General features: G+C 47.0%; 1 protein-coding gene across 1 annotated transcript in view; it reads left to right on the forward strand.

Annotated features, from left to right (window-relative positions):
- Window positions 1–339: 339 nt before the first annotated feature.
- The window catches only part of CLVS2 (clavesin 2), a 73,645-nt gene continuing 61,333 nt past the window's right edge, over window positions 340–12,651 (forward strand). The window contains exons 1-2 of the mRNA XM_084831605.1: window positions 340–1,011; window positions 1,548–2,626. Of these exons, the coding sequence (XP_084687731.1) occupies window positions 2,238–2,626 (389 nt within the window). The 5' untranslated portion in view covers window positions 340–1,011; window positions 1,548–2,237. The remainder of the gene's footprint in view (window positions 1,012–1,547; window positions 2,627–12,651) is intronic.

The raw sequence follows: 12,651 nt of genomic DNA on the forward strand, positions 1-12,651 counted from the left end.
CAGCCAGAAGCAGGTGAACAAGCAGGTTGCAACGGCGACGAGGCAGAGCAACTCCAGGGGGATCTTGTCAGTGGGCCCCTGCTGCGGTGTGGGCTCTCGACAGGCGCCCGACCAAGCCTGCCCTCGACACCAGCCCTGTGCGTGCGTGTGTGTGTGTGTGTGAGAGAGAGAGATTTGGCCTCAGTCGCTACAAGTGTGTCCCATTGGGCTGTATTCGTGCTCCCAGCTGCCTTGACTTCGGGGACTTCGGGGAGAATTCTGGGCCGCCGCTGCGCGCCTCAAAGCGACCATACGCAGCTCCCCCCGCTGCACTCTGGGATCTTTGCCCGCGCAAAAGAGGGTAGCCAGGAGTCCGGGCGGCGGGGGAAGGTGCGCTCCGGGGGGCTCTGGAGCCCTGGGCTTATGGGGGCCGTTCAAGCGCTCTGCTGGTAGAGCCAGAAGCGCTGGAGAAAGAAGCAGGTTCAGAGGGAGGCAAAGGGGGCGGCTGGGGCCAGGACCGGAGGACGAAATCGCCCCCGCTGGCCCTCCCGCGCGCCCGGAGAACGCCGAGCGAGAGGACGGGCCGTGAAAACCATGCGCGGCGGGCTCGCTCTGAAGTAACGCGGGGAGGCAGCGGCGGCGGCTGCCGCCCAGGGAGCCTTGATTGACGTAAACCTGCTAGAAGCGGCGCATCGAACACAAGCCAGCGCCAACCGCGGCAGCAGTCGCCGGCTGCTCGCTCGAGAACACAAAGGCGGCGGCGGCGGCTCCGGCTCGGCTCCCACCAGCCGCCCAGCCCCATCTTCCCCTCCGAGGAGACCGCGAGGACCACCAGCGCCTCCACGCCCCCACCGCGGCCGCTGGGCACCGGGGCGAGGGCTGGGCTGGGGGCCGCCGGGAGAGGACGGGCAAGCCCGCGACGCCACATGGGCACGTCCCGGGCTTGTCTGCTGCGTCTTGCTGACCGCTTCGGCCTCGCCTCGCCGCTTCCCACGCGAAGCGCTTGCTGCCGTAGCTGATGGATGCCGGAAGGTGCCGCATTGCCTTGCGTGTGCGTTTGGCTGGCTTGGCTGGGAGGAATTACTTGGCGGTGCCTTTTTTTCTCTGAATGCCTGTCTGGGATTGCTGGCTTTGGGCGGGGGGGTCTTTTGCAAGCCTCTGCGTCCCGTGAGTGAGGGGAGAGGAGCAGGGCGATTTCTCAACCTCTCCCGCCCCTCCGCCCTCCTCCCCGGAAGACCCGAGAGAAGCAGACGGGCGAGGAACGTGCGACAGGCTTGCTGGTGCTAGATGAGATCACTGTGCATGTAGGAGGGGAATGGGGGGGGGGATCCATCCCGAGCTCCATGGGCTAGAATGGGTGGGGATGCAAATTAGATCCTCCTTTAAAACAACAACAACAGCCAGCCCCACAGCAGACCAGCTGCATGCCTCTTGAACCCTGTCGCACATTGACTTCTAAATACACCAGTCGCCTGGTGTTTTTGTTTTTTGGGGAGGGGGTGAATATCCCTGTTGGAAGCGTTGAATTACCGCCTCATTTATTTTTCTATCGTTCTTCTTCCTTATAGCTATTCCAGCAGCACCAAGGGTGCGATCCCTGCTTTGCACAGAGGAGGAAGGTGGGAATATTAGAGCGAGAGAGAAAAAATCCAGTACCTGTCAACATCAGCCCCTAATCTGGGGAAAGTCACTGTCTGGCTGTTTTGGCCTTCCTCTCTGCCATCATGTACTGCTGATCAGGGCGTTTTGTGTCCCAGGCAAAATGACTACTTAACCCAAAGGACAATCTTGTGTGGGAGGAAGCAAACCCCATTGCTTGAGCGGGTCGACAAGAATACTAACTCCATCTACTTGGGCCCTGCCAAAGCCATCATTTGTGTCACTCAACGGCCAGTTACAGCGGAAGGATAGCGGTTGGGTTCAAGTATACACCCGCTCTAGTTTTACTGCAGCTTTATGCTGTTAACGGTTCCTGGGAAGGTGGGGATTTGGCGTGAGAAGAAGGCGGGGGCGGGTTGTCACTGGATGGGCCTGAGTGAAATGGAAAGGGCAAATGGGCAGTGAGCCGGGCTTACAGACTGAACGGCATCAGGTATTTCTGTTGGAGAGATTCATGCTATAAGGCAAAGAAGCACCAAATTCACTGGATTCTAGAAAGGGAAAGAAGGATCTCTTGTTTTTAAGGAGACTCCAGACCTCGTATCACATTGGGGGTTGCATCCCTTCTTACTTACGAGAATACTGGAGGGAGCAGCAGCATGACTCATTTGCAGGCAGGTCTGTCCCCGGAGACCCTGGAAAAAGCCCGGCTGGAACTGAATGAAAACCCAGACACCTTGCACCAGGACATCCAGGAGGTACGGGACATGGTGATCACCCGGCCTGACATTGGCTTTCTCCGCACAGATGACGCCTTCATCCTCCGCTTCCTTCGGGCCAGGAAGTTCCAGCACTTTGAGGCGTTTCGCTTGTTGGCCCAGTACTTCGAGTATCGTCAGCAGAACCTTGATATGTTCAAGAGCTTCAAAGCCACTGACCCGGGCATCAAGCAGGCACTCAAGGACGGCTTCCCCGGGGGACTGGCCAACCTTGATCACTATGGCAGGAAGATCCTGGTCCTGTTTGCTGCCAACTGGGATCAAAGCAGGTAAAGGTATAGTTTAGGGTCTAACACTGTTGTGGGAGGCCAGGGTAGGCTGAGACATTAACTTGAATCTGCCATGCAGGGCTGCAGTCTAGATATTTCACATCACAGCAGTAGACTGAAATCCTGCTTGGTCCCAATGATGAAATGATGGTGTTAATATTCCATTCCTGACTAGCAGAATGCCCGGCTTAAGGCACCTTGTTTGGTCCTGGCTTCTGTGTGTGGCAAACTGTAAATCTGATCCAGGTATCCTGTCATAGCAAGAGGGTTAGACAGATGTCCCTCAAGTTCTTTCCAGACTTAGATCTCTATGATGGGGAGAATCAACATACGCAGGTATACATTTGCACCTGTCCATTTGGCCCATACAATATTGGAGAGGGAAAAACAAATGGAAACGGACTTGGACCCTTCACTTGCAGGTTTGGGGGCAAGGTTATTTTAGAGATTCCCCCCAGTAACTGGTGGGAGAAGAGGGACACTCCTGGTTTACTGTCTTTTTTGTTTTCCTCTGACCAGAACAAGGATGCCTGTAAAGGAGCTAAGGTGTTAGCCATTTGTCCCAACACATTTATCTGAATCATCTTTACCTACTTCTGTGAAATGTTTTTATTTATTCAAAACCTTTCTAATCTGCCCCTTATCCAGTGGATTCCAGGGTGATGTACAATAGACATAAACATTATGCAAACAAAATACAAAGAAACAATCTCCTTCATACCAGTTACAGACTAAAAGGCAGCAAAGGATGATCAAAACTCCAAGAAAATGGGGCACAACAGTTCACTTTAAAATGTCAGGGCAAATAGAAAAGTCTTAATCAGACAACAGAAAGGTTGTAATGTCAGTGCTTGTTATATCTCTTTGGGGAGGATATTCCTGAGTTGGCATGCAGCCATTGGAGCACAAACAATACAAGATAAATGATGACGTTTGGGGCAGTGCTCATTTGCATGTCACTGTTGCCCAATTTCCCCAATGGATTGCTGTTTCCCAGCTCTTAGCAGCAACTTAAATGTCTGAGCGCCTATCGTATGCTGCTTTCTCTACGCTTAGAGGATTTGAGATGAGTTTCCTCATCATAGGTAACAGCGTTCATATAGAAGAGACTATGTATTAAATAGCAAGCTGTATGTTCAGTGCTGCTGTGATGAGATTTCTTACACGAATGAAGTTTTAATATCCCTAAAGCTTATCCTAGTTCTGTCTGCAACATAATGATGCCTCTAGTGGGCAGAAATAAGGGATATTTATCATCCCATCAGAGGAAGGGAAATATATCCTTTTCCGAAGATATTTTAACTCAAAGCTTGGGGAAATAGGGGCACAAAGCTTCCCCCCTCAACAACTAAATTAGCCTGCTTAAATCCACAAAATTTGGGGGTGGGGGAACAGGAGTAGATTTGTGTGTCAAAGGGTGTGCAAGCTCCAGTTCTGGTACAGAAAACAAATTGCTGGACTGAGTAGCTGTTCAGAAGCACCTCATTCTGCAGCTGTCGTAAGCCAACCCCTGAGTTAGAGAAAGCAACTTCTTTCTAGATCTCCTAAAGTGAGGACTGTTTATCCAATCCTATCCTCATGTCTTAAGGATGTATTATTTTATTTATTCATTTTATTACACTGAGCTCCTCCAAGGAGCTCAAGGAAGCATACCTAGTTCTCTCCTTTTATCATTACAACAACCCTGGAATCCAAGGTCATCCAGTGAGGTTCTTGGCTGGAGTGGAGATTTGAACCTGGGTCTCCCCAGTCCTAGTGTGATACTGACAAGTACACCATTCGACCCTCGAAGTGTTCTAACTTTAACCCAGTTCAGATGTGACTTCTGCAGAGTGGTTACTGTTTCCCTTTGGTCATTTCCCATATTGTAGCAGCAAAGCCTGAAGCTCTGCAGTGCATTGATAGCCCAGGCCATATCAATACTTCCAAAGACAAGTCTTCCACTTCCATTGTGGTCCATTGAAGGTGGTGTGGGAATTGCCCCCAATGATGCATCACTTCAGACGTTACAAATGTGAATCAGAGCCAATCAGAGTGGAGGAGAAAACGTGCTGCAGAAGTAATGTTTGTACTGGACCTTTCAGTTCTGCCACTTTGGTTTAATGGAAGATGGTGGGACTAAGATGAGATAAGTGTTGCAGGCTGATTAAGCACTGTGCCAGAATGCTATGGACTCCAGAAGTAGGATCCTTTGCGCTTGGTTCAGCACTTTTGTAGGTACCTTGAAAAAGCAGGAAAAAAACATGATTCCTGCCATTGAATATATTTACCTGAAAATGTATCAGATGCCTTTCCAGGCCAAAACTGTACTTCCATCAATATGCTAAAAACATAGCTCAGTCATAAAGAACAGCAGTGGCAGAGCAGGTATACAAATATCGCATAGCAAGAAATTGAATAGTCAGTGCCAAAGAGATTTAGGGAGATTTATTTAATTCTCTTCAAATTGCCAAGCAGATGCACCCTCAAAGGAAACACCCTTGTTTCTTGCCCTAAAGTCAGGTCTGCTCTATACTCACTAGGGATGTACGAAAGTCACTTACCTTTTCAAAGGGTGACATTTGCGGTGGGGGGGAGGCGCTCCATCCCTCCCCCCCAAATTCTCTCTGGCCAGCTCTCTCCGCAGAGATTCCATGGAGCCACCGTCCGGGGCCGCCTGCAGCTGGACATCCGGCCTCTGGGCAGCCTGCAGGGACGCAAATGGCAGCTGCCATAGCCGCCGCCATTTGCGTCCCTGTATTTTGCCGTGATAGGCTACGTAAATATTTACGTAGCCTATCACGGCAACCCCCCCCAAAAAAAAACAGCGAATGCAAATGGCAGCAGCAGCGGCCATTTGCGGTCCCCCTTTTTTTCCTGTGATAGGCTACGTAAATATTTACGTAGCCTATCACGGCAAAAAAAAAACTCCAAACAGCGAACGCAAATGGCAGCACCTACAGCGGCCACCATTTGCGTTCCCCTTTTTTTTTCCATGATAGGCTACATAAATATTTACGTAGCCTATCACGGCAACCCCCCCCCAAAAACAGCGAATGCAAATGGCAGCGGCTATGGCGGCCGCCATTTGTGTTCCCCTTTTTTTTGCTGTGATAGGTTATGTAAATATTTACGTAGCCTATCATGGCAAAAAAAAAGGGAATGCAAATGGCGGCTGCTGCTGCCATTTGCATTCGCTGTTTTTTTTGGGGGGGTTGCTGTGATAGGCTACATAAATATTTACGTAGCCTATCATGGCGAAATACAGGGATGCAAATGGCGGTGGCTATGGCAGCTGCCATTTGTGTCCCTGCAGGATGCCCAGCGGCCAGATGTCCAGCTGCGTAGCCGACGCCATTTGCGTTCCCTTAGTTTTGCCATGATAGCCTACGTAAATACTTAGGTAGCCTATCATGGCTTCCGCAGGGATGCAAATGGCATCCCTGCATTAGCTGTGATAGGCTACGTAAGTATTTACGTAGCCTATCACGGCTATATGGAAGAAGCGAATGGTGGCCGCAGACACGGCCGCCATTCGCAAGTCAGCAAGGATGGCAGCAGGTAGGTGCTACGTTCCGGGCCCATTTCGCGGGCGGGGGGGGAGGGGCTTCGTTCCGCCACGGATTTCAGGGTGCCAAATGCATTCACCAAGATCCATGGCAGAATTCTCTGACATCCCTAATACTCACTTACTATTGCCTGAAGTAATGCCCTTTTTTCTGCATAAGTAGGCAAAGTTCAAATGCTTCTGCTCCACTAGTTAACTTTTAAACTCCTTTTGTGAGTTAGATAATGGTAACGTGCCTGTCCATTAATTCAGTATGCATGTATAATTGTCACCAGGTTCATAATTATAATGAGAAGGTGACAGTTGATTCTAAAATGAATATGAACCATAGTATACACGATTTGCTGCTAGCATATTAGTTTGTCGTTTACATAACTCCAATTAGTATCGAGCTAATTAAGGAAACTGGAAATTGGGTGCGTTAAACAAAACAAAATGGGAAAACATTGCCTTGTGCTAAGCATTTATCTCATAATTTTATTGGGGGAAATGTATATTTAACATGGAAATAGCTGCCAAAAAAGTCTATGACCTTAAAAGTTGCACGAGAGGCAGAAATTCAAGAGGTGATGCTTCTCCCATCATTGTATTTTGGTGCTGGAAAAGATAAATGAAAGACCTAACTGGGAAAGACCTAAATAGAAACTATACATACCAAGATATAGGAAAGCTCTGCTTGTGAGACGCAAGTGTGAGGGGAGGCCATAACCATGGTAGAGCACATGTTTCGCATGCAGAAAGGCCAGCAGTAGCACCAGAAAAAAAACTACTGCAGGGGGTGGGTGGATGTAGAAGAGACAAGGTACATTTTGGGATGTGGGGAGTGGAGCTTTATCCCACATCTTAGGTTTCTAAAATAAAAAAAAAATAGAGTGAATAGGTGGGGGCAGGCTACTTATGGGGGCAGTGCTTGTCCCCACCCCCCTGGAGCTGCCTATGCAAATGCACCAGGTTCAGTCCCCACCTCCACAGTTAAAAGGATTTCGGGTATCAGGTCTGGCGAAGACCTTTTCCTGAGGCTTTGTGGGCAGCTATTAGTAGATGCAGACAGCACCAGATTAGATGGATCAATGTTCTGTCTCAAAAGCCCTGTTCTCTTGTTCCTTCCATGCATGTACTGAATGCATGGAGAAGGGACGGAATCCCACCCTTTGGCTCCATTCTCAGTCTCCCTGCAGTCAGTGGCAGTGTGAAAGGGGCTTCTGTGTGCGCACAACTGCTAGAAGCACAGGTTACTCCACACAATCAGAAACTTTGCACAAAAGCAAAGAGGTCCCGTTCACACTGCTGCTGATTGCCTGGAGGCCAACAAGTCAGGCCTGTGGGCATGGGTGTCCACTGGAGTTTTTTTTGAGGAGGGCAGGGGGAGCTGCACAGCAGTTTGTGGTTGTAATTTGCACGCATTGCAAATTACAATGTGCCTGTGCACTTTCCTTGTGTGTGCTCTTTGTTGCTTAGCATCACATTCTATGACATTTACAACCCCCCACAGAGTAGTAGAAGATTCTGAGAACAGAACAGCACTAATGCAGAAGACTGCTGCATTCAAGAAGCATCATAAACTCCAACAAAAGTTTATTTGGAGTGAGGGATAAAACACCCCCGCCCCCAGGAACAACAGAAAAAAATCACTGCCCTTATCATAACATTGTCAATCTTGCGTGACTCATCCTAGAATGATTTCTTTCATCTTGGAAACATTGGTGAACAGTCTCTAGAACAGTCTTCCCCAACCTGGTGCCCTCCAGGTGTTTTGACTACAACCCTAGTAGTCCAGATCATTGGCCATGCTGGCTGGGGCTCATTGGGGTTGATATCTGTGGCGTTCCTGCCTTCTCTTAGTGAGAATACACCTTTTCTAAGGCCTTTCTCACCCCCAGCAGGAACCATCTTCTATCTCATACACAGGGTTTTGCTGCCATCAGGGCCTTTAAGGCTAAGGTCCAACCCTTTACTCAGTCCTCTAACTGCAAGGACACACAGACTTTAGTTATAACCTTGTACTGTTCCCTTTATACCTTCCCCCTATGTAGCCAAGAGCAGAAGGCATAGGATTTATTAACAAATAAATCTTTTATCGATTACAGTAATAAGTTGTTGAATAATAAACAGGTATAATAAACAGGAATGATAAACAGGTAACTCTTAATGGCTTTATCAAGACATGTTTCCTCATAAACTGTTGTCTAGATCACACTCTCAAACAATCACTTCACAAATCCCCACAGACCTCTCTCTCTCTCTCTCTCTCTCTCTCAGTTCTCAATCCTAAAATCCTAACTCTACCTCTATCAAATCATATCCCTGTCTCATCCCTATCTGACTTCCACAGCACAGCACAAAGTTTATGCAGCACACACACTTCACCCCCACTTCACTCACTCAGCCAGTCATCACACCAATGCAAATCCACCATTCTTCCTGTCATTCATCTCTCTCTCTCACCACAGAAATACTCACCATAAAATACAGAGATATACTGTAACAGGAATACATAACCATAACCTTATTATATACAGACGTGTAATGTCACAGATGTCACGAAGAGTCAGAAGCAACTGAACGAATAAACAACAACAAAACGTCACAACGTCCAAAACATCTGAAGGGCACCAAGTTGGGGAAGGCAGCTCTAGAGAGTAGCAATGGAGTCTGTGGGGAGTGTCTTTAGCAATGGAAGGAGAAGTAAGTATGCTTGATCAGTTTTTAAGGTTCTAGAGGAGACTATACTTTTCACTTTTTATCAGCCACTTTTTATATCAGCTAACAATACAACTTTTTCATAGCTTGAATTTAGAACTACAGCAATGTTCTTTTGAAATTGCACATTTTCTCTTGAACTGTACATTTTATGTATGGTTGCACATTTTTAACAATCCCTGATAGCATCAGAGAACAGGTATACCATTTCTGGTATATCTGGTCACTGAGGAGTGATAAGGCCTGGGCACCAGGTCTACCAAGATAGATAGATCTTTTGTTGTTTATTTGTTCAGTTGCTTCCGACTCTTCGTGACTTCATGGACCAGCCCACGCCAGAGCTTCCTGTTGGCCATCGCCACCCCCAGGCCCCCCAAGGTCGAGTCCGTCACCTCCAGAGTATCATCCATCCATCTTGCCCTTGGTCGGCCCCTCTTCCTTTTGCCTTCCACTTGCCCTAGCACCAGCATCTTCTCCAGGGTATCCTGTCTTCTTATTATGAGGCCAAAGTACTTCAGTTTTGCCTTTAATATCATTCCCTCAAGTGAGCAGTCTGGCTTGATTTCCTGGAGTGTGGACTGGTTTGATCTTCTTGCAGTCCAAGGCACCCTCAGAATTTTCCTCCAGCACCACAGTTCAAAAGCATTTATCTTCCTTCGCTCAGCCTTCCTTATGGTCCAGCTCTCACAGCCATAGGTTACTATGGGGAATACCATTGCTTTAACTATGCGGACCTTTGTTGTCAGTGTGATGTCTCCACTCTTAACTATTTTATCCAGATTTGTCATTGCTCTCCTCCCAAGAAGTAAACGTCTTCTGATTTCCTGGCTGCAGTCAGCGTCTGCAGTAATCTTTGCACCTAGAAATACAAAGTCTGTCACTGCTTCCACGTTTTCTCCCTCTATTTGCCAGTTATCAATCAAGCTGGTTGCCATAATCTTGGCTTTTTTGAGGTTTAACTGCAACCCAGTTTTTGTACTTTCTTCTTTCACCTTCGTCATAAGGTTCCTCAGCTCCTCCTCGCTTTCAGCCATCAAAGTGGTATAATCTGCATATCTGAGATTGTTAATGTTTCTTCCAGTGATTTTAACTCCAGCCTTGGTTTCATCAAGCCCAGCACGTCGCATGATGTGTTCTGCGTACAGGTTGAATAGGTAGGGTGAGAGTATACAACCCTGCCGTACCTCTTTCCCAATCTTAAACCTGTCCGTTGTTCCATGGTCTGTTCTTACCATTGCTACTTGGTCGTTATACAGATTCCTCAGGAGGCAGACAAGATGACTTAGTATCCCTATACCACTAAGAACTTGCTACAATTTGTTATGATCCACACAGTCAAAGGCTTTAGAATAGTCAATAAGAGAGAAATAGATCTTTTTCTGAAACTCCCTGGCTTTCTCCATTATCCAGCGGATATTGGCAATTTGGTCTCTAGTTCCTCTGCCTTTTCTAAACCCAGCTTGTACACCTGGCAATTCTCATTCCATGAATTGCTGGAGTCTACCTTGCAGGATCTTGAGCATTACCTTACTGGCATGTGAAATAAGTGCCACTGTTAGATAGTTTGAACATTCTTTAGTGTTTCCCTTTTTTGGTATGGGGATATAAGTTGATTTTTTCCAATCTGGTGGCCATTCTTGTGTTTTACAAATTTGCTGGCATATGGCATGCATCACCCTGACAGCATCATCTTGCAAGATTTTAAACAGTTCAGCTGGGATACCGTCGTCTCCTGCTGCCTTGTTATTAGCAATGCTTTTTAAGGCCCATTCATCCTCACTCTTCAGGATGTCTGGCTCTAACTCACTGACCACACCGACAAATCTATCCCCGATATTATTATCCTTCCTATACAGATCTTCCGTATATTCTTGCCACCTTTTCTTGATCTCTTCTGCTTCTATTAGGTTCTTGCCATCTTTGTTTTTGATCACACCCATTTTTGTCTGGAATTTACCTCCGATGTTTCTGATTTTCTGGAAGAGGTCTCTTGTCCTTCCTATTCTATTATCTTCTTCCACTTCTGTGCATTGCTTGTTTAAAAATAATTCCTCATCTCTTCTGGCTAACCTCTGGAATTTTGCATTTAATTGGGCATATCTCTCCCTATCACTGTTGCCTTTTGCTTTCCTTCTTTCTTGGGCTACTTCCAGTGTCTCAGCAGATTGAGAAATTTGTATACCAGGTTTACCCCTCTGTTGTTTCTCAGTGGATAGACCTGGTGTCCAGACAATGTCTTCTCACCCACAGCTGAAACCCGAAGTTCTTTCCATGACTCCATTCACCCCTATAATGACCCTTTGGGCCAAAGGCCATTACAGGGTTGAAGGGCATGGTTAATATGGGGGGGGAGGGGAGGTGACCTGCTCAGCCTGCAGTCTACTGCTAGGCTGTGCTTTACAGGCAACACACAGTAGATTCAGCTACCTTCACAAGAGGTTTCTTTATTTCTGCAGTACATGAGAAAACACTAAACTTCCGTGGAGCTGCATGGCACACTGTCTCTGCTCTAAGGCCAACACTAAGGCAGAGTTGGGGAAAGGTTCCACTTGAGCCTCCTGCAAGACCTAAAAATGGCAGTTTCTCTTAAAACTCCTATCTATCTATCTATCTATCTATCTATCTATCTATCTATCACAACAACCTGTTCTGGCCCTTAATAAAGTACACTGCTACAATCAATTTCATAGCCCAGTCTGCATTTCCCCAAAACACCAACACTGCAAAGTTGTCTTACACTACTCTTAACGCACACACATCTTCCGTAAAATAGGAATAACAACACTGGGCTACTTTGCAGGACTTGTGTAACCACAGCTGTGGTGTCTGCAATATGAGTATAATAATGATGAACTTTATCTGTACAAATTGTCAAGGTAATTTTTTAATGTTTATACATTCAGAAAAAAATATTAAGAAGACATGAGTTAGAAAGATCACGAACTCCTGTCTTTGCCGCTACCTTTTGCTTTTGGTAGACACGCTCCTGTCCAATCCTAGCAACAGGAAACTCCTAGATTTCTTTCTTTCTTTTTTTAATGAGGCTGCAATTACTTGCTAACAAGGAAGACCCCAAAAAGGCTTAACACACCCAGATAGTGGGTGTGTTAACCACTGCTGTGACCTCATGCATTGGTTAAAAACACTAAGCCATCTAGTTTCTCATAAAATGGCCGGAATAGTGGCTGCGCAATTTGCCTCATATCTCAGGTTCTAGAAGGGCTAGAGACTGACTTTTTTTAAATGAAAGCTGGGAATCTGGAAACTATGGCTCATCCCCAGCGGGTCAATTAGCTCCCGTTGCCACTTCCTGTGATGCCCATGGGCATGGATGAAATTTGGAATGGCTGCCATCATAATGTGACAGTTAGCCATCTCTCTTTTTCCCTTATGTTCTCTTTCAGCACGTCCCCAGTTTTTGTGGATGAAAGCATAGGGTTTTATGGTGCTTTCCCATACCAACATTAATAGCCCAATCCTATGCGTGTTTACGAGGGGTGGTCGCGGTTAAACCACAAAAAGCCAATGTACATAAGGAGTGCATCTCCCCTTGTGATTCTGGGACTGGCAGGGATTGTCCTTTCAAGCAACATTCCCTTGCCCCCCTGATACGTTCCAGTGTTCTCCCTCCACCTCATCTCACCTGTGGGCTGGAAAACAACTCATTGGTTCACTTTAAATTAATGTGAACTTAGCCAGGAGCCCATGCCAGGTGGTACAAGACAAGAAGTCAGTAATTTTCATAGTCACAGTCAGCAAGAGATGCTTTACGAGGCGG

This window comes from Heloderma suspectum, chromosome 1 (assembly GCF_057233095.1).
Source record: "Heloderma suspectum isolate Gila_16-S chromosome 1, 16-S_ref, whole genome shotgun sequence".
Taxonomy (NCBI): domain Eukaryota; kingdom Metazoa; phylum Chordata; class Lepidosauria; order Squamata; family Helodermatidae; genus Heloderma; species Heloderma suspectum.